The sequence below is a fragment of the Gadus macrocephalus genome, chromosome 5, assembly GCF_031168955.1.
Source record: "Gadus macrocephalus chromosome 5, ASM3116895v1".
Classification (NCBI taxonomy): domain Eukaryota; kingdom Metazoa; phylum Chordata; class Actinopteri; order Gadiformes; family Gadidae; genus Gadus; species Gadus macrocephalus.
Window position 1 is genome coordinate 14,099,197 of NC_082386.1, and position 26,749 is coordinate 14,125,945.

Below are 26,749 nucleotides of genomic sequence, written 5' to 3' on the forward strand. Positions count from 1 at the left end.
TTAAATCGTAATCGTAATTTTTCTCTGAAAATAATCGGCATCGGCACTCAAAAATCAATATCGGTCGGGCCCTAGTATGTTTACAACATTGAAACAATACAAATATGATAGTAGCCAATATTATTATAGCATATTTCGTTTCTCACAGCAATTGATTGAGCTTAAACCTCACCATTGTTGGGTGTTTTAATCACACTTGTGCCTTATCATTTGAAAGTGGACCAGAATCAAACCATTTATAGAGGAAAATTCCCAGGATGGATTGCCCCATGGATGGGTCTATTTTATTCTTGAGAAACTATCAGTTTTTTAATGGATTAAATAGCTGCAGTACAAAAGTTAGATAGTGCAGGTTTGAACCCCTTCCCCATGTAATAATCTGTTTCAATCCAATCAACTTTTAGGTTCACAAAACGATTCATCATGGTACTATTATCATAAAAACTGCAATAATTGAACTATAAATCCTTATCTTTTTCTAGAAATAGGATTATTTCAGCAAGATGCGATCCCAGACAGGATGTTGTACCTGTCTGTCCGTCAGTCCGACAGCAAGAGGCGAGGGTGTGTAGCAGGGCTCTCACTGATCCACCTGAGCAGAGAGGAGGAGGTAGTCACAATGGGAGGAGGAAGAGGAGGAGGAGGAAGAACAACAGAGGAGAATACACTACACGATGAAGTAGGACTTCATCCAGCGGTACTTGATCACATATTCCTCCACCCAAAAATATCTTGTGAGAAGAAGAGTTTCCTCCACCCGAGGTGGGTCGCTTGGTGGCCTTGGTTAGAAAAAGCTCCCCAATAACACGTTATACAACACTGATAACACAGGTTATGGATTATCATGAGGAACAGTTTCAAGAACACAAGAGGTATTTTTGGCCATTTTTTTTTTTTTTAAACACAATAAATATCCTTGTTAACCTAAACAAGGATATTTGGTATCTGAAATAGCTACTAAATCTAATCTTAATCATTCAGTTATTTGCACATCCTGCCAACGTATACACTGTGTAGGCCTTTACAATACTAGGAGCAATTCAATACCAAGTCTTCGGTCTTTAAAAAGCTCTGAAAAACACAAAATATTGAGCTGCCGCTTTTAAACTCGCACTTAGGAGGAGAGTGTGTGTGTGTATGTGTAGGAGAGTTTGTGTGTGTGCATGCATGTGTTTGTATGTGATGGGAAGGTGTGTTTTTCCTCTGTGGATTGATTATTACACACAGAGTCAACCTCAGATATTTAAGACTGCCAGTGGCATTTTTTATAAACAAAATATTTTGTTTCTGCCTTATCTTCAGCCTCCTATGCACAGTATGTATAGATCTTTAACTCTAGTCCTTCCTCGGGAGGGGAACCTCGCCCTCTGTCGAACCTCGCCCTTTTCTATGAAGTCGAACAATTGTCTGTCATCCACGGCCCATTACTCTCCTGGGAGTGTCTGCCGGCATTTAAGTATCCAAAGGGATTTGCTTTGGGATTTGTAGAAAACCAACCTTTTGTGAATCGAGAAGTCAATTTTTTAAAACAATTTCCCAAGATCCCATTACATGTTCCGCATCTTTTTTTATTTATTTTTTAACTAAAGCCAGATTGGACACAAATCTATATCCTCAGGCGTTTGAGAAACTCTGAGTAAATTGGCAACACACAGGCAACGCCGAGTGGTAAATCCACTGCGAGGCAGTACAAACATTGCGGTGGTGGCAGCGGCTGCTAAAGGAGAAGGCCTGTAATACAAAGTGGTGTTGAAATAACAGAATGGAGTCGGCAACCCCGCTGATACAGAGACACGAGATCACTACAATGTCGTTCTCCTCCTCATCCGTTGGGGTATTTCCACCGGCAGGGTCGACAGAGTGAGAGATGGAAGTGATGAGACTCTCCCGGATATGTCATTAGTGGTTGCAGTGAACCATTCAAAATAGCAACATCAATGATCTACAAACTAGATAATTGGAGTCATGTTGTGAATCTGTGTGTCACACTGAGCGGTCTTTTACGACAGTCTTTCAACCCGGAGGCCGGTCCTATTGATCTATATGCCTAATCTGGAATTGTATTACATGTTCAAATAATCCCGAACCTCATTATCAATCAGATCGAAATGGAACAGCAACATTCTACGTTATTAATCAAACGCATATATTAAAATTGTTGACACACACAGGCACACACAAACACATACATTAACCTGAACCATTCACTGCGAGCAATCCCTTATTTTTCCCGACACTTCAGCAAGGGTTTGATGCAGCAACTTCATGATAAGGCACGCAAACCAATTAAAATTGAAAATCTAATTAAACGACACACTCCGAGCCATTCATTTCCACACACACACACACACACACACACACACACACACACACACACACACACACACACACACACACACACACACACACACACACACACACACACACACACACACACACACACACACACACACACTCTCTCTCTCACACACACACACACACATACAGACTCAAATTAAAAATCAATAAAACTGAACAAATTTAAATCTGAAATCAAATTGAAGTGATATCAGCTTCCAGTCAAAATAAATGCCTCGTTACCCATGAAGGATCAGCACACACACATTCACACCCACAGACACAATCACTCCCATTAACACCCACTATTACCCTCAAACACATGCACACAGGCAGACATGCATGTGCACACACACCCACCCACCCACCAATACACCCACATCCACAGATTCAATCCACATGGTGTCTGCTTACAATTTCACCATTATTGTTGTGTGATTACCTTCCATTTGTATATGCAAAGCATAATTAATTTGGTTTCTATTTTTCTCCTTTTCTTTGTCTCTCGACGTCACTCACTGTCCACACATTATCTCTGCCTCCCCCACTACCCGTCGATGTCACCAGGGAGTCAATGATGTGGTAATCAGTTCTCCAGTGACAATGGGAGAGACAAGGTGAAAGAGCGAGTGAGAGCGAGAGTAAGTGAGACAGAGAGAGACAGAGAGAGAGCGAGAGCAAGAGAGAGAGAGAGCTGGACAGAGAGAGAGAGGGAGAGCTAGAGAGAGAGAGAGGGAGAGCTAGAGAGAGAGAGAGAGAGAGAGAGAGAGAGAGAGAGAGGCAGAGAGAGAGGCAGAGAGACAGAGAGAGAGAGAGAGAGAGAGAGAGAGAGAGAGAGAGAGAGAGAGAGAGAGAGAGAGAGAGAGAGAGAGAGAGAGAGAGAGAGAGAGAGAGAGAGGCAGAGAGAGAGGCAGAGAGACAGAGAGAGAGAGAGAGAGAGAGAGAGAGAGGCAGAGAGAGAGGCAGAGAGACAGAGAGAGAGGGGCAGAGAGGCAGAGAGAGAGGGGCAGAGAGGCAGAGACAGAGAGGGAGAGAATTTATAGAAAGAGAACACTGCAGGAGGATAAAAGAGCCTATGGATGAAAGTGCATCTCAGCAGTTAATGAATGTCATGGCTGTGGGATTCTGCTGCAGGTCATAGCACCACTGCTGGGATCTGGTTGATTGCATTAATACGACTTGGGTAAAGCTGTTCACATTATGTTTTAGCACCGACAAACTTAACTGTGGAGACTCTTCTTTGTTTCCAGGCTAAAACTGTGTTGTGTAGGAGTGGCATGTCTGTAACGATTACACCGTAAGGCTACTCTTCTGCAAAAAATGTACAACGAGAAACGCGATACATTCCCTTTGCTAAAGCACCTAAACAAGGTCACTCCTATGTTTGACCTCCATGGACTGCATGTTTAAGCAATATCTGTTTTAAAGTAAGCCAGTGTGAGCTGTATTTAATGAGTATATAAACTTTGAATTGCAGGCGCACATGCTGGTTTATAACCATAACGCAGATATTTGTATTTACTGTATTTACTAGAGCAAACTTATTTTGGTGCAGTGCATGGAAGTCAAAAAAGCATGCGTCTTCTCCATCATGCGCCAGCTAGTGAAGGAGAGCAGAAAGAGAGGTGAAGTTTATCAGTCCTTAGTAGTCTATGCTGGCGTTCATTTGATTAGGAAATCACATTGGCCTTCAACTTTTATGCATTGGGCTGTTAAATTAGGGTCATTTTCTATCGACAATATATTCCTCTAACAACCTTCAGTTAAAAAGTCTCCATTCACTCACAAGGTGGGCCTTATGCTGTCTCTATGCTGTCATTAAGCGTACCTTTCTACCCCATTTGGTTTCAATGGGTCCCCCTGCGACGGTGATGGTAAACCTTAAACCTCAGACACGGGTGCCATGTTTTGACATTGCGGTGACAAGGCAAAATAAGGGCTTGGTGATGTAAGCTTTTGACACATTCGTTCACAGGGTTGTCTGTAAAAGCTGCCAGGCCCCTTGATCTGTTGCGCTAAACTCTCCAAGGATGTTGTGAACTTGGGCTTTCCGATTTGGTCATGTATAGCTTCTGCATACACACCTGTGTATGAGTTCAAGCTAACATGCTGGTGTTTACCATACTCCAGATTAAGCATTCACAGCACAAATCGGACTCCCGATTCGAGGGATCATAGCATTGCCTCCCGTATCCTAAAATATGTTAATCCTTCCTCTCATGAAGACGTGACCAAAGGCCAAATGGAGATAAGCCCACGGTCTTGGATTGTTCCCTTATTCGTATTGTAGCTTTGAGGCGAATCATTGAATGAGGAATTAGGGTGGGCTGTGGTCGGCTAGACACTTTGTCACTTCAAAGGTAATTAAAGTCTTCAGCACTGGAGCCCTCTATAAGAAGGATCAGGAAGAGCCGAATGGAAGCGTCTTGGATACCCAGGCCCAAGCACTGTTGAATAACACTAGGCCATGCAAAAAAAACGTCCAGCATTAGTACCAAACAGATACAATATGAGGATATTAGAAAGGATAGAAAACGAAAGTTGCAGCTGGGGAAATGAGAGTGAAGAGATTTCTAAGAACAGCGGACATGTGAAAGGTTTTAAGGTGAACATCATTAGTACACAAAATTGCGCTTGTGGATTTAAATTCATGCATTGAAACAGGAATGAAACTGAGACTAGTGACCGATGCATCACTGTACAGAGATGTTAGAGTAGTGGTGGTAGTACTCTATGCACTACCGCAGCATTCATTAAGCTATGAGTACCTTTAAAATGCAGAGCTTTGTCTTGTGTGAAAATTAATGATAACAATGTGAAGGACTTTTTTTTTTAATTATATTGATTGTATTAACATATAAAATCGAGATTTGTTAATGACTCCAATTAGATTTACCAATGCTAATACGGTGAGAGATTCTTAATCATTCATATATCTTTCATCTTGGCTCAGTGTCGAATACCAACAGGAGATTAGACACTCCCTACCCTGTCAAGTTTCATTTGTATTCCTAATGTATTTTCCCTCAAGACAAATACAACACACATAGAATTCATATTGTTTGACTAAGAATAAATCTTTTTTCCCCCCCTGTCAAGCTAGCCTTGGTGGGAGCCATTATGGCGTATAACATAAATTGTGTCCACCCTAATGTTTGCGTGTCTGCAGCACTGCGTGCACTTACTGCATGAGGATGAAGACGACCAGCATGAGCGTCGCCATGACGACGAAGGGCATCCCAGCCACGGTCGCCAAGGTGAGGGGGTAGAGGCCGTTAAACAACAGACCGGCCAAGAGAATACACAGGGCCTCCACAGACGCTGAAAATGAGAACATGGCACCTAGGGAAAAAAATAACCCCCCTTCATCAATTTAGACCATTTAGAGGGGTACACACACACGCCCACGCAAACACACACACACATGCACACACACACAGAAACACGCATGCCCGCGCACGCACACAGACATTCACGTAACAACATAACAATACACATGTTTTGTTCACACCTAGAATGATTCTTAGAACTGTGCTGAACTGTGCTGCGCCTGCTATATATATCATATTTGGATTTTGGATTTGGAATTGCTATTAGGGTTGCACTATAAACAAGTGGTGGCGTTTGGGATGGAAGCCAAGTAAGAATAAAAAAAAATAAGAGCAGATTCCCTAGATACAAACAATGCCATAAATCTTTATCCTGCAATTTGAGCGCAGCGACATGAGCAGTAAAACAATAGAAATAAACAAGCCTTCAAATCCACCCACTCTCAGTAGGTCCATCCTCCATTGAATCACTCTATAATGTAATACCTTGAAGGGCTTGTCGACGGCCACAGTCAGTGTGGCCGGCTGTAATGAGATGAGAGAAAGCTGCGGGGAAGGACTCATGTATGCCGCAACTCTGGATTCTGGTTGCTGTCTGACGCCTGTGATCTGAAGTGCCTGAGAGACTGCTCACTGGTGATGCCCGAGACATCGTCTCTGTTCTTCTCTGATCTACTCTGTTCTGCAGCATTGTGTGTTGGCTCGGTTCCTGGTTGATAGAAAACAGGACTTCAGGACTTCAGTATTATCCGTGTTTTTTTTCCCCCAATTAATTGTGAGACTGCAGATTAGTGACTTTGTTTACCCGTGGCTATTCAGCTGTCCTATCCCGTTGAGCTCTGACAGGGTGATTGCTCTGCATTTAAATGTGTCCCCATAGGATGTCTGGATAGAATAGTGCTGCAGCACACTTTGGCACTTGATCTCCTGTTTACACAAATACATGACACGGATGGAAACTAATTTCTGGTTCCGGATATATTGTTTAAACACAATGCACTATCAATGTAGTCAAAAACCTAAGTCTGTTGGTTTTTGTAGTCGTTGTATTTGTGTAGGGTTAATGCCTTCAGACTATGGCTACCAAAACACCAAGTGACCAAATAATGCATAAAAAATATTTCTCCATTCTGATTAATTTGTATACATGTCTCCTTGGACTATTTTAAATCATCTAAATACCTCAAAATTGTGTGCACAACAGATCTGAATCCTGGACCTTTCGATATGACACTGTATGTACCGCACTATGATCAATACTATTGGCTATCGCTTCTATGGTGCTTGAATTCTCGGGGGGCGCAACAGCAATCGTTTTGGCAATTGCACCATTTTTTTCCACAAATAGACGCCAAATAGGAAAAATACACACGTCTGGTATAAATACACAAGTCCCACAAGTGGTGGATGTACATGAACAAGCTGGCAGACAGCGACTGCCATGGTTAATAGAGGGCTCGGCTGGCGCTTGTAAACTTGTGGATCTCCGTGTTGCTGGAGGCTGCATGGACGGCCTGCCGGATCACCGATGGTAGAACATATATTATACTCTTGTTTCTCCCTTATGAAAGCTTTGAACTCTGTGGGCACTAATGTATGCATTTATGGGAGCATTCAGTAATCAGCACTGGTCGGGCGAAGGTTCTCCACTGGTGGACGCCACGGGGGAGTGGCTCTGTGTTGATGAAGTGAATGCAGCAGGCCTGGGATGCATGCCATCATAGTAATTCGAATATGTAGCGTCCAATTAGGTTGCAGAGCAGGTGACACCCCCGGCCGTGCATCCCAACTCATGTCCTCCCCCTTCAACGGATGGGCTGTGCGTGATGACATCCGCTGACATCGACCAGTCATGGATGCCTGTCCATAGGTGCGCTGCTTTCCTTTAAAGATTTATTTTTGCATTTGTGAGATGGAGAGGAAGGTATGGGAGACAGAGGGAAGGACATGCAGCAAATGACCAATGGTAGGATTCAAACCCAGTTCAGTCCTGAGCCGATATGGTACGCGCTCTACCCGTCGAGCCGCCGGGGCGCCCCGCTCTGCTTTTCTTGACAGGTTCCCAGGCCCGCCCATGGAGTTTCCCAAGCGTGGTGATGCTCCGAGTTAGGTCACCCCAACATGCCCCTATTCTCGGGCTCCTCGACTGCATTAGTAATGATCCACTTTGGGGATGCATGGTCAGTGACAAGAACTAATAGCCTTCATAAGAGGAGATACCTCAGTGTGCCTCTTGCCCACTCAGGTATTCATTATCTACGGTGGCATAGCGACATTGTGCAAAAGCAATCCATGGTTTGTTTATGTGACAGCCCCCGGCAGCCCACCTCAGATGCAGCAGTGTGAAGCATACAGGAGTGACCAAAGTCTGGGGTCCCCCAAACTGGGTCTTAGAAAAAGAAAAAATTGTATTCCACCACTGTCCACTATACCTAGTCCTGATGGAAGGGCAAAATAGAGATGAAAAGCATATAGACTCTTCTACTATAGTTCTTCATCAGTTTAATTGGCCATGTGATGGGGCGAGGTTGTTCAATTGCCGTGTCCTGCAATGTAGCCATGGTGTTTAGATTCTTCTTAGGTCGAGTGGCATCTCTTGGGATTGGCTGTTTGACCTTGTGCAGGTAGTCCTGTATGGGTTCTGGAGGGGTATCCAACAGAACAGCTACATAGAGTGAAAAGTCCAATTGGCAATGATCCTTTGGAGGGATGGATGGACACCTAAGCATTTGGTACTTAGTATTGACTTAGTATTCTTGTAGGTAATCCAATTACAATAGTATGCTTTGATTGTTCTTTTGCATGGCCAGTCCCTCTTAATTTGTTTTGCATGCATGTTAGAGATTCTCTTTTAAATGCCAACCAGAACAGAAGAGAGAGGCATAGCTTTGGGAAATTCACATTTGAATTCGACAGACAGCCAGACAGACAGCCAGACCGCCAGACCGCCAGACAGACAGACAGACAGACAGACAGACAGACAGACAGACAGACAGACAGACAGACAGACATAAGTGGATTGAATCACCTTGTTCATGCTCTTCCACGATAGCAGAAGAAAGTGACCTCACAACTGCCTGGCCTATTCCTGATGGAGCCCCAATGACACACACTGCAGAGGAACAAGTACAGAGATAGATGAAGGCTTTCAAATGGCTGAGACGTTCCTTCAGCCACTGGGTCGAATTCCGCCCACTACATTCAGGCTAAAATATCATTGAATATCGCATGCAGTGATTTGTGCTGCATTATACAGCACTGCGTGTCCCTCTCGGTGAACCTTGCAATGGGTCGAAATGTCTAAACATTATGCAAACCATTTGTTAAATTGCCGCCTAGAATATACCCTCTACTAGTTATATCTGGATAAATCCCTGTACTGCCAATTCTGCTCACTCGCCTGCTGCATAGCTTATGAACACACATAACAGCAGACTGTCAAATGCGCTTACTCTATGTTGACCAAACAATCTAGTTAATTTCAATCACAATTTCCCAGTATTGTCCTGGATTGTTTCATTTCCGTTTAAACGTTAGCAATCATAGTTATGGAAATGTAGGTTATTATCATGCATTTGTTAGCATAAGCAATTTGAAAAAGCTTTGTTTTTTATAATGCTTTTGTTGTTCGTTGATGGGAAACTGGGAAAAATCTGTTTGGTCCTCACAGCATTTCCGAATTATTAGCAAAATGTTAAATGAATGGAATTGTTCTCTTGTTGCAGATTTTTCACACTGTTCTCTGGATAGAAATCTATCTTCAATTTAAGCTAGTTACACATTTTATCTGCGACTTTGTTTTATCACTGAGTATAAACTCTGTGAGCGGGCCTGCGTGCGTGCGTGTATATGTATGCCTGCATGAAAGGAACCAAAAACTGGGAATGGTGATAGAAATCAAGCTCCAAAACACTGTCTTGAATGCTAATATCAGGTCGAAAAATTCCCTGTTAATAACCCTGACCCAAATTCAGAATTTAAAGAGACATACTGTTAAAACCGTGGGGGAAAAAGGACTGTGTGTGGCTGGGCTCACCGAGGAAGACCATCCACGTGTTGGTAGAGAACGCCATGAGGAATAGGGCGGCCGAGCGGAACAGGGCGCTGACCTTTGCCAGAGTCTGCTCCGAAACCCGCTTCAGTAACAGAGGAAACACCAACAGCAATACAGCACCCTAAACACACACACACACACACACACACACACACACACACACACACACACACACACACACACACACACACACACACACACACACACACACACACACACACACACACACACACACACACACACACAGCGCTTTGTAGCATATAGACCTCACAATAACAGAGACAGAGTTGCATTAAAGGCAATTAGGGCATAATGACATGCATGGATCTATTAGCCGTAAAGAGAGCAAGCGACAGAGGTGAATTTGAGCCTAAGCCATTCACTGAGACTGAAAGTTTAGCTATAACGCCCTATTTTGATCCCTCCGTGGCCTTATATCTAACCAATGGCTTTTGTGAACCAAAGGATTACAAATGACATGTCATTTCACTTATGTTGATGTGTATGGACCGTTACGGCCCTGGCAAGGTCACAGTGATAGACTGGCAGGAAATAGCGTGTGTACACATCCCGTGAGATCACGATAGAAGGGGGAGTCTGTCGCACGCTCACCATCCAGATGGTTGAACCTTATAAAAAATATTAAGGGGAACCCAGCTGGATCAAGAACAGCCATTTGTCCCCCGAAATGTCCTTACAATGTCCTGCAAAATGTCCCCAAGTGAGACGAGCACAAAACGCACTCGGGGACTTGGACTGTTCTTTTGCTTTCTAGACGTTTACTCAAACAGGCACTTGGATATCAAACGACGTCCCTGCCTTGCGAGGGGCTGGATGTGGACGAGGATCGCAGTGAGAAAAACGTGAAGGGAATGAAGAGAAAAGAATGACTCACGGAGTGGCCGTATGATTCCCTTCCCTTCTACTGCAAGTCCATTTGTGGTATCAACAAAAGCAGTCGGTGACAATATGTATTCAAAACATACATGCAGCATGAATACAGTGTCAATGCATGTGAATCGGATGGACCGACGGACATGGCGATAGATAGACGGACAGACGGAGAGATATATAGATAGATGCCGCTCCCACCTGAGTGAGAATGACAGGCGTTGCGATTAGAGGCGAGGGGTTAAGTGCTTTGCTCAAGGGCATTCATTCAGCTGTAGTTATTATCCAATAGAGGAGGCTATTACGGCTGTAGGCTGTTATCACAGTCACACATCATTAGCGAGGAATCACTACTGCTGACACTGACACACACACACGCACGCACACGCACACACACACACACACACGCAAGATGTACATACAAAGAGGTGGCCACACATCCATAACACAATGGCGGTGGTGTGGCTGATGAATAATCCTGTCATTTGTTAGACAACAGAGTAGAATGAATTAACCTTCAGCCATTACTGTTCTCACCAATGTCTGCGTGTGTGTAGACGGGGATGTTGAAATTCAAATTTTCTTGCTTCTGTTATCGAAGCAAAATGACACGTCTTGCACGTACGCCCTCGGCCCCACACCAAACAACAATGCACATCGTGACGCAGAGAGTGTGTGTGTGTGTGTGTGTGTGTGTGTGTGTGTGTGTGTGTGTGTGTGTGTGTGTGTGTGTGTGTGTGTGTGTGTGTTAAAGTACTCTATAGAGTATATAAACTCTTCCATAAGCTAATACTTCATAATATGGAAGTGCATATCTAGGTTCTACATTTGACGTTTGTTCTTTCCGTGTGTTCTCGTAAAGATGATGTGCTGGCGCAGTGATAAATATTGTCTACCTCTTGTGCTGATGCTCTTCTCTACAAAGTGGCCCCAGGTGAGAATGAAGGCTATATTTTTTAAAGTGTCAGACATTATTTATAACTCAGCGTCAGCTTTTTACGACTTTCAACCAGTCCAACAACATGGATGAGTCTGAACAATTTTACGCTTAATCTGTCCAATTTCTTATGCAGAAACATAAATTTAAAGCAGGCTCAGTCAATATAGTGTTACCATAGTGTTTTTTTTCTAAATTGCCGTTATAAAATAAAATGTGTGTGGGCGGGCTCTGTGACTCAGGCTGCTAGCGCACCAACCACGTAGGCAGGATGCCTTCTAGCGACCCAGGTTCCATTCCCACCTGTACTCCAATGACATTGCTTCTCTTTTTTCCAACCCAATTTCCTGTCTCTCTTCACTGTCCAATCCTTAAAGGCACAAAAAAAAAAAAAAAAAAAAAAATACAGCAAAGAAAAAGACAGGACCACACCAGTCCGAGGGAACAAAACATTGCCAACGCCTCTCATTCTCGGCTAAATCCTCCACGAACAATATAATTTCTTTGAAATGACTTTGTTGTGCCGAAGATTATGTGGTCGAAGAGCACTGAGGTCAGTGTGTATTAATCACCACACCAGTAGTCCACTTAACCTGATAATGCCATTAACAAAGCTTGGTCTTGTTTGAGTTTCGTGTGCTTAGCTGTTACAAGCCGTTTTGCAAAAACAGACTCTTCTGACATCACAAGTGGGCGTTTGAAAAAACCTTGTTTAACCGCTAATCACACTCACACCTGGTGCTATCATATGTCACCTTTAAGCGTCACACTTCCGATTAAACCATCTTCCACAATGCGACAAAAGCCACTCAATGAATTGCTTGAACAAGCCATGTGTTTTCAAGACATCTTAGGGCCCTAATGCGCGGTTTGGTCATCCCAGTCGCCGCGGGGATGTAGCAGAGCCCCCTTTGGGACTTGCTCTCTACAATTGACCTCAAAGACCTTAATCTGTTCCATGACGCACCAACCCCCCCCCCCCCCCCCCCGTCTTCTCTTCCCCCAGCCAGCGTCCTCATTGTACATTGTATTTCTTGATTGATTTATTTACACCGCGCCACAATAGCCTCACTCGTTCCCCCTTCACTGGGGACATGAATAAGCGCTCGCTTCTCGTCCCGTTGGTAAACACGTCCCCGTCAGCCTCCTTATCTTCACCTTCTGCATCTATCTGGCTTTGTATTCTAACCGCTCCCCCCTGGTCGCTCCATAGGTACTCCTCCTCCCCCCCCCCCCCCCCCCTACCCCCACTAACCTAATTAAAATCAACTTTCCATCTTTTCTTTACTTCCTATCTCTCTTCATCTCCTTCCAATTCTACCCTTTTTCCGGCTTCCTCTCTGTCCAACAGCTATTTGATCTGGCCTTAATTAAACCTCTTTGTGGTGGTGTGTGTGTGTGTGTGTGTGTGTGTGTGTGTGTGTGTGTGTGTGTGTGTGTGTGTGTGTGTGTGTGTGTGTGTGTGTGTGTGTGTGTGTGTGTGTGTGTGTGTGTGTGTGTGTGTGTGTGTGTGCGCGTCCAGCATGTGTATGTGCCTGTGCGCGCGTGTGCCTGAGCATTGCTGCGTGTGTGTATGTGCGTGCGTGCCTGTTTTCTGGTGGTCTGACGTGTGCCGGTGGTCTGCCTTGATGGACTCTACAATGTCATAGTGACACACATATGCAAGGCAGGGGTATTGATGCTGCACATTAACAAGGCAACACACATAAACCTCATCCTGATGTCCACCATCCTCCATTTAGCATTGTTAGTCAGTCTGGGAAACGTAAGGGAGTTACGTGATTCAAATGTGAATGATACCTCTTTTTTTCCTTCAAAGGAGGTTTATAGGTCAGAGCGGAGGCAGTTCCTCAAAATGGTCAAGTAAAGGTCTAACCTCGGGGGCGGATCGAATTACTCCAATATAAACATCTCACCGTTTGGGTTACACTGAAATAAGCCAGCAGTAAATTAACAATTCATGTGGATCGCCTATTAAAGGAAATGAATGACAACTTCTCAAAGAGAGACTGAGGATGTGTTCAGAGAGGTAACAACAGGAAACCAGGATTCCCCGTCTTGTTTCGGTCGATAATTAGATCAATACTGTTTTACTTTGTCAAATTGCGGTTATTGCTATGGCTTGGAGGCAGGTGGTTATTCCTGTCGCTTTTTAAGTTACTACAACTGTACACTGACCAAAATCAAAGTGAAACTAACTGTGAATTGTACAGCTAGGTAAAGCTACAGTTTCAGCTCAGCGGTCCCAGGTGTGGACGGCTCAGTCGGCCGTGCTGGGATCAGATCAGAGTCTGTGAGGACTATTAAGGCAGTGGTGTTGTTCCCTGTACACAGTTTGGAGAGGACAGCAGTTGTCACAAAAGGCTTCCCATTGGGGGAAAGGCAGCAGCTACATTTGTAGACAACCGCATGAGGAACTGACTGCCTCTAGATGTGACGTGCAAGAATTTAAAGTCAAGTGTGGTTTACCATTTGCAGAACTGGAACAGTTTAAAATAAAGACATGTTTTATTTATTTATTTATTTTTTTCTTTCAGATATCTCCTTGATATGCTTGCATGATATGATGTGATACTACGGCGTGTTAATGCTGCATTTTCTCACCTCCGAACCGTTTAATCGCCAGTGAGCATCAGCATTCCTAATACGCATCTGAGACTGAAGACGATATCTCCGTTAGAAAGTGGAACCATGATAAAACGAAAAACCACAGAAACAGGCTCACGCACAGAGCCATTCTCCCCAGCTGACTCCCACTCCACCACGGAGAACTTCAACAACTTTGGCGCAAACTGAAAAAAGCTGCCATAAGCAAGCTACAAGGAAATTATGTGGTTATGTTTCTTGTTGTGTCGCATTTCAATTTGTAGTGTGTGTGTGCGTGTGCGTGTGTGTGTGTGTGTGTGTTACCAGCAACAGCATCCTGATTGAATGGAAGATCCCATAGAGTTGTGTAGAAAAATTTCTCGGCTCATACGAAAGATAAAGCAGGGAGATTGTGGTCTCACCTGGAATACACACACACAAACAAACACACGCACACACAGTTAGAATTGCCTGTTTGAACTCCCTTTGTTTTTCAGCTGTTCTATTGAATTATGCAAATGGATTGGATGTCATTTTTTTGACAGACCCAACTGTTACAATTCCGACTGAGAGTTGAATTTCACCACGGCATCATTTCACCTGTCGAACATGAGCGTGCGTCTGTCTGTCTGTCTGTCTGTCTGTCTGTCTGTCTGTCTGTCTGTCTGTCTGTCTGTCTGTCTGTCTGTCTGTCTGTGTGCGTGCTGAGTGCGTGTGTGCGCACACACGCGTGGATGCTGTGTGTTCTCTCACCGACAGCTACCAGATTGTTAATGAATGTACAGACGATCAATAGCAGCAGCTTGAACCTTCCCCGATCAGGCCTCTCCTTGAACACCACCGCCAGAGACCTTCTGGCATGTGACAGGATGCTGGGGGTGGCGTCATCCTCGCTGCTAGGGTTAATAGACTGAGGAGGGAGGAAGGAAGGGAGAAAGGAAGGAAGGATGGAAAGTACTATAAAATACAGTACATTTGGAGGCCCATTATACATTTGACTAATATTCACTTTTATTAATCTGAATGGAAAATGTTTACATTCCCATCAATAATAAGTCCACAAATATATTATAGCATCATGGAACTCCCTTGTTACATTTTGGCATCACACACTCAGCTGGTCGATATAAAAAAATAAATCTTGAAATCGGCTTTATAACAGGAAAAGCAAAGCAATTCGTGAAGTTGTTTTCGTAACTTTTTTTAGATAACCACGCCTAGGTAATCCTGAGCCTATTTGCCTTTAAAATTAAAATTGCCACCCATTGCAATGGATGCTCCTCTTAATTTCACAGTTTGGCTTGCTTAATTCAAAGGTTATATGACCTTTGCTCACTGTGTCCAAACGTGTGCTTGGGTTTCCCTAACTCATGTTCCTTGTCATGCTATTTTTCTATGTTATGGCTGCAATGCCAGGCTGGCTCCATTAACCATGACCCTCTAGGAAGTGGGAAAGTAATGCTGCTTTTGATAAAACATCAAATAAATTAATATAAATGGCAAATTCCAGTATGACATGACTGTGTTGGCACCGAATATCTGGTTTCCCTCTAACTTTTCTTGAAATCAAATACACTGCTTCACAGAGGTGTCATCTGAGGACATATATAGATGTTGCTCATAACACTAATTATGGCTCTGCCACCTTCATGTAACAGGGCACAGTTACACAGTTTACACTAAACTAGTGAGGATACGTCTGGAACCCGTGCCCTTGTACATTAAAGTTTATTAAATGTACTATTACATTTAAACGAATAAAGTGAAAAACAAGGTTATTCATCTTCATTATTTTAAATAGCAGGTATGTAATGTAAGTCACATATTCACCATTGATAGGCGGTCTGAGCACCAAATGCTCTTTGTCTACGATGTAGCTTAACATGTAAATTAACAGTTGTGGAGCCTCTGCGGCAGAAAGATCCAGACTTTGGACAACCTCCCTTCAGGAACGCCCATATTTGGGCATTACACTGGGCAATCAGTATTATGACTGGCAGGTGCCCCAAACCTGGAGGTGAGGCAGCTGCAATCAATTGGTAATCACTAAGCAGCCTGTTCTTCAGGAAAAGCTCTCTCAGTCACCGAGCAGAAGTTTAAAGATGTGACCCGTAAGACTACTGTAAGTGAAAAGAAGTTTGACACGGTCGGGTGAAGATGTTTTGTTAGTTTGGGATCGCCTATCCCCTCTCCCTCAGGAGTTTACATAAGTCGGGATTTCCTTGAAATATGTCTGCTGTCGTGATCAATCAACCCATCTCTGCTGCACACTGCAGCCACGGAAGCATAACGCATGAACAGTTGTGCGTCTCATCATATCTCATGAAATGATAGTTGTCAGAAACGCAAATTGCTTCCCAGTTGGAATACGCGTGATCGCTGCTAAACATAACATTTACCTCACGATAAATTAAGTGCTACTGGGTGTTTTGAAGTCAGCTGAATGTCGTCTATTCAAAACGACTTCTCAGGAAAAATATGGTCTCCTTTTCTCTTCTTTCTGAATACATCCAAATCTTCCATCTATGCCTAAACAAAAGTCATAGCCTTCATTTAGAAGCATGTCTAAAAAAGCATAGTAAATCTTTTGTTGCCGATGACAGCAACATTATCCCACTTTGATGACTGCGCCTTACGCAGAATCACTGCGTTTGCAATGATCTTCTCTTTGCATAATCATGCATGATCATTGTCATTGTATGATCATTGTAAACAAATCATCTAGTTTATTTCAGGCTGTCAGGCCTGCCTGATTAACCATGACAGCCAGGATAGACATGCGATTTTATGGCGAATGTAGCATTTTTTGCCTAACGCTTTGCTCTTGCTTTTTCTCAGAAAGAGTTGACTTGTACGTCACTCAAATCCTATTGAGCCCGAGTGACATCATTTTATCACTCAGGATTCAGGCGGTTGCCCAGGGCCTGCCTGTTGGTATTCTGAGAGAATCTGCGGCAACCCCCCAGTTCAGTTAGAATCGTGATTAAACGTCCGCCGGGACCTCGACACGATCCAGGGATTTATTCCACTTCTATTCACCTCAAAAGATGTGATGATGTGTCTGCATTGTTAGACAATGTAGATCCACAGACAGGACATGACAAGATATCCAAGAACAATCGGATTTGAATGTTTAACCGAGCTTTGAGAAGTCAATCTCATGGAATCAATGGGCTGTCTTGGTTTTGGAATCGCATTATTAAATTGCACTTCTTGGTTCTACCCTAATAAAATGCACTATTCTTTGGCATACTGGACTTTAGGGGATAAAACAGCCTCGCAACAGTTTGAAATCATTTTAAAACATCCATCGTGATCTGCGACGCACCAAAAGCAAATAGGTCCTATTTTATAGTTTGGTGTAGTACGTGGCTGTGAAATGAAGCCTTGTAAATCCGTGTTACACTTCGGCTCTACGGTCGGGGGATAGCTGTTATAATTAATAATAAAGCCTGTAATTCATGTTTTAATAAACCATTTGATTAATTTATTAATGTACCATTTACAGAATGTTGATGGCTGATGTAGTGAGGGGGTAGGGAAGTCATTGGGGATATCGTAAGAAAACAGGACACTGGAGCAGATCATGGGAACGCCTTCCTATTGGACTGCTCTTCATTTTAGGACAGCTACCCTTTTTTTTTCAAAACATTTGAACACCCTACAAAATGGCTGACATCCTAGTCAAACTTGAACAACGCTGCCTTTAGTCCGCTTACCCCATATGAGGATGTAAGTCGGGCTGGTATGATGGGGTCGCGTAACCAGACGAGGATGTATACAATGGAGAGAAGTTGACAACCGCAGAAGGAAGAGAAGGCTATTACCATCCCCCAATCTTGCTCCTCCAGATATCCACCTTGAAAATAATTAGAAAAATGATATTGCTATGTATAATTAATTGTATTATATGTCATAAATTAATAATGCACCCAAATATTATAATGGTATGATAGAAGTCCTTTTGTTGCACAGAGTACAGTGAAATTGAGCAACACTTCCAACGCGGAATTCACACATACCTTACGGCAATTAGAAATGGAGGAAAAAAAACTGGACTTATTTATGGTGCTAAAAATAGTATACGTCTTCTCCAAAGCCTATAACACAATAATCAACCTGGTCTCACAGGAATCCGTGAAATGACTACGGTCGGACGCTTAACTCGAAATCCGTGGACACATCACGGAAACACGCCGATTTCCGTGATGTGGCCACGGAATTCGCTCCAATGCAAGTTAATGACGCTGATGTTCCGTGGTTCACACACGGATCCCCGTTTCAACGAGCGAGTCGACCACGGGGGCTTAACTCAAAACCCGGGGTGGTCTCACTGAAACACTTAAATTGTCCTTGTTGTGTCCACGGAAGTTGCTCCAATGCAAGTAAATGACAATGATATTCCGTGGCACACACACAGATTCCCGTTTCAATCTGTGTGTGTGCTCCTGTTTCAATCTGTGTGTGTGCCACATTTGACAACAGCGGGGGCTTAACTCAAAATCTGCGGTGGTCTGACGGAATCACTTCAATTGTCCGTGATGTGGCCACGGAATTTGCTCCAATGCAAGTAAATTACACTGTATTCCGTGGCTCACACACGGATATCGGCGTGTTTCCGTGATGTGGCCACGGATTTCGAGTTAAGCGTCCGACCGTAGTCATTTCACGGATTCCTGTGAGACCATGTTGCAATAATATATAAAACTGCAACCTATTAAACAATACGATAAAAAAATAAGGATGAAACGAATTCTCAACTATACAGCAATAACCTCTGCATAAAACTCTACTTTAAGGGAGTTTACCTAGCAAGAAGCCAATGGTGCCACCCACAAAAACCATGGCCTCGGCCACGGCCATACGCAGAGTCCTGTTCACTCCTTCATTACTGGCTGTGAGATCTGCGAGATAACTGAAAGAACTGACAGGGGGAAGAGAGTTGTTTTTATGCTTATTAATCATAGTTGTATTCATCATAATTGTAGAGGGTTGGCTAAAGGTATTCATATGGCAAATCCTCTAATTTACCTGTTTTACAAAAACCAAACCTGATCTTTCTAATTATTCCACATTAAAACCTAATCGTTTATACTAATGTAAATCATAAATGTACAAGCATGCGTGGCCATCAATTTTCCAACCAATATAACACAGCTGGGGCTAATCTACCTTGCCTGCCTCTACTTGCCTAAATGTCGTGTTCGATTTTGAAATATAACACATTGGAGAACCAAGCGTCGAACACATTTTTTTCAGCAGAAGAAGTTAAGACAAGATTAAGAAGAAATGCATTGATCCCATTCGGGAAACAAATCTACTCAATAAAATATAGAATAAATATCCACACAAATATTTTTAAATATATTTTTTATCTAATAGATTAATCACCTCTGGTGAAAGAATACAAGCCCCATACTTGTGGCGTGTGTTTTAGCGTATGCATATTTACCTTAAGAACAGGGAACTTGTACCTCCCGAAAGTCCGACCAAGCCGGCCGCCATCAGCATCCAGAGTACCCCCAACTGGTCCACCATCGCTATGGCGATAAGCAGGCCTCCGCTGGCCAGGGAAAGGATACAGGGCAATAGCAGAACCAAACTGCGCCTGCTGCCCCGAAAACCTGTCCCAAACTAAAGCCATTAGCGTGACTGTCAGCAGAGATGCATATTGCTTGATATTTCACCACATTTCATCGTACTTTTGACAACCCCAGATTAGATTTTCTTTTGTCACTGTTTATATTTGCTTACCGTAATTTCCATTGCATTCAAACATTTCTCTTAAGTTGCTAAAAGTTTTCCGTCAAATGTTATACAATGTGACAGCTGGTTTACACAAGGCATCCTCTATAAAAGGAGTCTGCACAGTTCATACTGCTCCCAAGGTGTTTATTCTCCCCGACTACAAACAAGATCTACGCTTTGATCCGATTGGATCTTCATCTATTATACAATTTGATGTGCGTGTTTATCTTGTCCATCAAGACATGTGCTCTCATTACTGAAGACAGATAACTTCTCAGAAGAAAATATGTTATATGCTGAATAAATAAATAAATAAAGATTCCTGTCAAGTGTAAGTAGGCTAAACCACTGGCATGGGTTTGACTGTAATCAATAACACATTAAGAATAACCCTGTTAAGTTTAGCAATAAACAACGACGATTTAATACATCTATTGGATATGACAAACAAAGAAATCTTCATAAGCCGCGTAGGAACATATTAGATATTATACCAGATATTACAAAATGCATCAAATGTTATATCCATCTGAAAGGTCTCAATGACAGCAACTAGTGTCAAAGCGTATTAATAGTAAACACAAAAGCACGGAAACAACCCGGAGAACATTCTCCATCTGAGAGCTTTAATTAAACATGACTCTTAATAATGCATTCGTTTTTTTGCATGAAATATTTATACGTTGCAAATATCTTGTCACAGGCTCATCCAACAGGCCGAGTTATTGTTTGTTACGCAAAAGGTTGTGCGCTTGTGTGGATAGGTTGTGTGGTTGCTCATGGCTGGCTCATGGGGTGGTCCGCCACTGAACGCCAGCAGCATTCAAGGCTTCCCAACACAAAGTGAAAGCCCCGGAGACGTGCACAGCATCCACGATTCACATGAAACACGTCGTGGGCCATATGGCCGGGGGGTGACACGACAGCTGCTTAATACGATTAACACAGCGAGTCAAAGAATACGATCATTTTTAACAAGGCTGGCCGTTTTTATAAATGGCTACCAGGGGAAAGTAAGGTCCTTTCAGGTCAGAGGTTGCTGTCTGTCATTTTTTTACTGTCTGCCCCTTTGTGAGGGTCAAGGACAGATGGACGGCCTCAGTCAAAAGGCTATTTTTTCAGAATGATTACGTGTCAGAAGCTTTTTGTCGTCATGGCACCCTTTAGTTGCTGTTCAATGTCTGTTATATGCTGTGTGTGGTGTGTTTGAAACTGTGTACGGTCAGTACTTACTGTTTGCTAGATTGATGAAGACAAATTTCAATATTATGTAAATTGATCGGACTATAAAGTCATCTTACCTTTTCTTTGTTAGCCTTATATCTTTTTTAATCTTTACATCATTCTTTTATTTCAAAAACTGATTGGTATGAGCCTATGGGCCCTATCTTGCATCCGGCGCAAGTGACTTAGTCACTGGCGCATGTGTCGTTGCTAGTTTACAACTGGCGCAGAGCGTTCTTTTCCCACCAGCGCCACTCGCCGGTAAATTAGGGATTGATCATGCGCCCCAAGGGGCGGTTCGGCGGAAGGAGGAGGCGTGTTCTGGCGCAAACGCTATTTTGCCGTTGCTGAATACCATTGCGCTACTGACATCGAAATACCTGGTTTAAAGTCAGTGGCGCGTTGTTCAGATGCTATTTTAAGGGCGGATGCATACATGCGCATGCGATGCATACGGATTGCTTGTGCACCTCGCGCATACACTTTGCTTCTCTCATCTACCTAGCCGCACATTCTTGGTAAATTATTTGGGAAAGAACAGCTGATGCAGCGGTAATAAGTTGTACTTTTAAATCAATGCATCTGCAAACACCGTACAGCAAAAACATATTTTCTTGACACAGACATCGTGTAGGCCTACATGTCCATAACTTTTAGGATTGATGAGTATTTGATCGTGAAAAACATTGTTTTACCGCGAGTGAGTGTTAAAAAGAATGAATGAATGCGGGCGCGCGTGTGTGCTCTGTTTAAACACACGCAAACTAAACACGTAACGCATAATACAAACAATGGCAATGTCTATTACCGCGGGGACACATGCATATTAGGATAGCATACAATACTGATAAGAAACAATGTTTATAATGTATTGCGTATATCATTAAATAGAACCACAGTTACCGCATATCATATGTTATATCATATACGTTTTCTTTGGCGAAATTTATTTAAAGACTCAGTATTTCTGAAGTTGTGGAAGAAAACCCCTTATTCCATGTGTGAATTAGGCCATATTATTTGGCAATAAACTGAGCCATTTGCAGTTTGAAATTCATGTGCATCTGTCTCATCGGAGACTGCAGACGCGCTGTCAAAATATCAACTCGTCCGATTCAAATGCGCTCATGGCTCTTAAAGGGGATGGGAGCTGGCACTCTCATTGGTTTGTTGGACGTTACGCCCAAACCACACCTACGGGTAATTAGGCTGCTTCAGACCAACCCTTTTGACACTTGCGCCGCGACGCAAGTGTCATTTATCCTCCTGTAAAATAGCGATAGCGCCGTAGAACCGCCCACAAAGTTACTTGCGCTTTGCGCTTCCCACTTGCGTTTCAGACCGTTAAAATAGGGCCCTATGTGTTTTCATGGTCTTAACAGAACAATAATGCCGCACTGGACACAAGAAAAGTTTTACTTTTGGCTCCATGCAACCTTGGAACCATTTGAATCCACAAAACAAAGTAAAGAAACAATCCTGGCAGTGAAAAGTTAAGCAGGTGCAGCCGCAATTCAAAAACTTTCAAAGTGGCCATCAATTTCTGCGACGGAATAAATAAACAATGTGACAAATGTGATGCGGTCATCGCCATTACACACTCCAACGGTTGATTGGTAAGTGAAACATCAACCAGCCAATCAAGCCGAGAAAAAGCCCCGAAAACAAACCACACAAGTAAACGTCCATTCAGGCACAAGATTGATAAGCTTGTGTGTGTACTAGCCGAGCCCTTTGCTTAGTAGCTCTGTAGCGACGGGCGTGTCTAATTGAAAACTAATTTGGTTCAATGGATCACGAGAGACCATAGTGGGGGGGGGGGGGGGGAAATGGAGGCCCAACAGGGTGTTGGTTTTCTACAGCAGATGAGCTGATGTGAGCTGCCATCTATTCTGACAGCACTCCAGTGCAGAAAAGGCTTTGGACAAATCATATGCAAATACTTGCAAATGTATGTAAAAAATGTGATTTTGATCAGCAAGCCGTTCTGCACGCGTGCTGCGCGGCCTTGGATCCTTTTCTCCGCGGGGAATGTAAATGCTAAGGGTTGCTCGTCGTGGATTGCGGCAAAAATTGGATATGTTGTGGGATTGGTGTGTGTGTGTGTGTGTGTGTGTGTGTGTGTGCACATACACGCGCGCGCGTGCGTGTGTGTGTGTTCATATGCATTGATATGTCCTTCATTTGAGTTGTGATTAAAATAACGAAAGGTTTCCCATGATGATGCGTGGTGGAGGAAGCGTACCTCCGTCGGAGTGCTGCCTCTGGTCCGACCAGGAGCCCAGCAGCATGGCCGGGGGGATGGAGAGCACGGAGAGCACGGAGGTGTAGAGCAGGATCACCATGGAGGACGAGCGCTGCACCGACTGATGCGCCTCAGGGTAGGCCGCCAGGTCCTTGCACTCTGCGCTGGCCGGCCCGTACTGCTCACTGCAGATCTGCGCTCACACACAAGCACGTTTTGCGTACGTTATTTGGCCGTTTTTCGCAATTATGTAGAGGTATTGATACAGAGAGCGCCCTTCGTGGCCGTTTTGACTTGGACATCTCCGCTTGGTTTGTCGCTCTGTACAATTCATTGAATAGGAAACAACGGAGATCAATTCTAACATTAAAAAGGACACGCAGAGTTAGACAGCAGATGTTTGCGTAATCTATGTCATAATCAACTTGAAGGGCCGTACCGGTGTCAATCTTTACTGCAGGCGATTTCCAGCATTCCTCATCCAACACGCATTAGCAGCTGCCAGCCAAAGCTATCGACTGCTGTTTATGGGGTGCTAAAGTGAAGCACTAAAGTAACTTATGTTGTCATTCCATACCCTCAACACTGTTACGTGGTCTTTAACTCCACAGATAATTCAAATAGACATACTTTTACAGCTGATAAAAGCGCCCGTGAAAAACATAAAAAATATAGTAGGTGACAATCTACCCTTTGTGTGAAGTGTATCCAATGTTACTCAATGTTATTCGAATAGTATAGATATAATTAATTATTAACTAATTATTGCAACTGAAATGGGAACATTCGGAAAAACAATATGAAATGCATATGAAAATAAAATATATTGTCATTCAATTGAAAACCTGATAAAATAACTTACAAACAACTTCTACTAGGAGAAGTTGTTCCAATTTGGGGTTGAAAACTCTTAGGGTCAAGGTTGCCCAGCCACATTAATTATACTGAGGAAAAAATTTAAACACCCGTTTTAGTGTGTGGAAATCCATGTTGCTATAGTAACGCAATTCTAATCACTGGGATATTAAGGCAGACCCCAATCCTGTTACAGACAGTCATGGTTTGTTGTTAAATGTCACTGATTACATATTTGAGCACCCTTTGCAAACTGCAATATTTTAGTAACAAATCATGATTAACGGTTCTACAGTCAGTGCCCAGAGCCAATGAGGGGGCTCCCATGGCGGAGGAGCAGGGGGATTAATCAAACACACCCCGGTGTGTGCTCTGATTCGATTTCTAAGCAACACCTGTTGATTATTTAAGTGTTCTTTGGTTCGGGGTCCTTGGGTGTGATGACCAGGGTCGACCGAGTCCAAGGCATGTGAGCAAACCTGGGAGGTCATCATCACTGCAGTGCAATTTAGAAACACAGAGCAGAATACTGATTGGTCTGAGGGTTATCAAGTGGCCGTGATGTTGGAGAAAGCGAGACCGGTTTGGTTATCGGGGTATGTTAATGTGCGGTCGTCTTCCCAATTGTTAAGATAGCGTAGATCTAGATGAAAGGTTAATACGAATAATGACGTTTTTATTTTTGTAATGCTATTGATGTGTGCTTTAAGGTGCCGAATGTTGTGATTGTTTTTTTTTTTTTATTCAAAGCTCGAATCTGTCAAATTGAGTGCAGCGCAAGTTAGGTCATTGGGAAATGGATCCAAGTTCAAACAAAGTGTGCATCTCCGCAGACATTTGAAAAACATTGACTTAGCGAGTCAAAGCAAGTCTGCACCCTCACCTCCAGTCACATGATTCAAAACATAATGTTATCTTAACCCAAACTCGACCATCCTTGAGTAATACATGCACTTGGCCTGTTTTATTTCCCATAGCCTTCCTGATTCGAAAAGCATGGCTTTGTCAATGTCAAGTCAATTTCAGAAGCTGGTAGCGTGGGCGTCAGGGGATTAGTTTTTCGAGAGAAAGGGACGTTACTTGAGCTCTTTTCTCCCCCCCATGGATTTTCTCCTTCAGGTTTTGTTTGTTCATTTTGAGAGGAGCCTCCCGGGGTTATTTCATGCTCAAGTGTACCTTGTGGTTTTAAAAGAAGGATCCTCGCAGCAGGGCACTTAGTTATCTTATGATTGATCTACTCAAACCTTAACAGACCCGTGGTTATGAAAGCAGATTAAAGGGATACAGGCTTGTGCAGCAGTCTATATCCATACAGGACAATTTAGATAAATATGCAAAAATCGATTATATAAATACAATACCTACAAATGCATATATTTGAGGTCGTCTGGTCTATATATTGGTGGCAGATTTAACTGGCACAATTAGAAATATAATATTATTACTGTACTATTTAATATGATAACACGCTGAGTATTTAAAGGTTAGAACTTGGTAAAACATACAGCGATATAAATACATTGACGCTGTGGTGAATGAAGTGTCAAACTTGGTTCTTTGCAAGGCCTTCTTTTTAATATGCGGTGTAATGATCCAGGGGTTACAGTAGGCAAGCAGCTAGCCAAGCTGGTAGGTCATGAATTGAGCAGGAAAATAGAAGGTTAATTAATTTGAAAAGCATAAAGAGTAATGCATAACGCGTAAAGAGCGAAAGGTGTCCAACGTCTTCCTAAGGGTGTCTTTGTCCTACAAACAAACAAGCAAGCCACAGGCCGATATGCTGAACTCGCCCTATAGGGTTTCCTGTAGCATAGCCTTTCAAAGTAACAGTTTTTGATCTTCATAAGATCACTTCAAAATAAAGTGTCTTTCAATATGAAGATAACATAAAAATACAAAGATATTATTACTGCTCCAACGGCTGCATTGACTTGTACCAAAGAAAACAATAATCGAATGAGATCTATTATGATCCATTATGAATCCTCTTTTGAATCAAAATATTTCCTTCCCATTCACATCATTGTACAAATAGCAGAGGTTATTACCTTACTGATGATCAGTTGTTGATAGGCAGGGGTCACTAGAAACAAGGCAGTCATGTAGAGCAGAATAACCGGCTCGACAGTTACAATGCTCCGGAGACGGGCTACACTGATTGCCATGGCGATTACCATAAACCCAAGTCAAATGGTCAACAATGTAAGTGTTGATCAACCGAGAAGCCCGCACAAAACTTCAGCATCAGGTTGTTCTTCTACAAGGAACTGTTGACATCTGTAATCCAACCAACAGACACCTATAGTCCAAATCAGTGATCTCCATTGTCGCATTACTGAAAGCCATGTTGTCGTGCCATCTTATATGAACTAGCTACATCAAATTGAAGTGTTTCACATGCACTCTGCCTTTTCGGTAACTGTTAACATAGTGTGAAAGGTAGTGAAACACAAACACACACACTGCCGTACGCACATCAATGGGCTCACATGACTCGGTTGCCAAAGAGGAAGTCCCTCCTATAGCCTACGTAAATAAGCATG

General features: G+C 43.0%; 1 protein-coding gene across 2 annotated transcripts; it reads right to left on the minus strand.

Annotated features, from left to right (window-relative positions):
- Positions 1 to 26,749, minus strand: zgc:174356 (uncharacterized protein LOC100137120 homolog). 2 transcript variants are annotated; one of them, XR_009525860.1, is made up of 12 exons: positions 26,255 to 26,749; positions 23,352 to 23,544; positions 19,587 to 19,758; positions 18,943 to 19,058; positions 17,854 to 17,993; positions 14,888 to 15,044; positions 14,459 to 14,556; positions 9,703 to 9,841; positions 8,695 to 8,778; positions 6,472 to 6,593; positions 6,153 to 6,375; positions 5,540 to 5,679 (listed from the first exon to the last, which is right to left on the minus strand). XR_009525860.1 is itself a non-coding variant. In XM_060052589.1 (11 exons), the coding sequence occupies exons 1-11, from the start codon at positions 26,381 to 26,383 to the stop codon at positions 541 to 543; spliced, it is 1,437 nt and encodes a 478-aa protein (XP_059908572.1). In that variant the 5' UTR covers positions 26,384 to 26,747; the 3' UTR covers positions 1 to 540. The 2 variants fall into 2 exon arrangements, 1 of the variants encoding a protein (XP_059908572.1); XM_060052589.1 differs by lacking the exons at positions 6,153 to 6,375; positions 6,472 to 6,593 and adding an exon at positions 1 to 592 and having other exon boundaries at positions 5,523 to 5,679; positions 26,255 to 26,747.

What these genes read in the sequence shown, in the direction of transcription:
- zgc:174356 (XM_060052589.1), bottom strand. Translation starts at nt 26,383, where the DNA reads ATGGTAATCGCCATGGCAATCAGTGTAGCCCGTCTCCGGAGCATTGTA. An exon ending in ACAAGTTCCCTGTTCTTAAG is followed by an intron (nt 19,059 to 19,586) that starts GTAAATATGCAT and finishes TCCCCCTGTCAG; the next exon opens with TTCTTTCAGTTATCTCGCAG. An exon ending in TAACAATCTGGTAGCTGTCG is followed by an intron (nt 14,557 to 14,887) that starts GTGAGAGAACAC and finishes TGTGTATTCCAG; the next exon opens with GTGAGACCACAATCTCCCTG.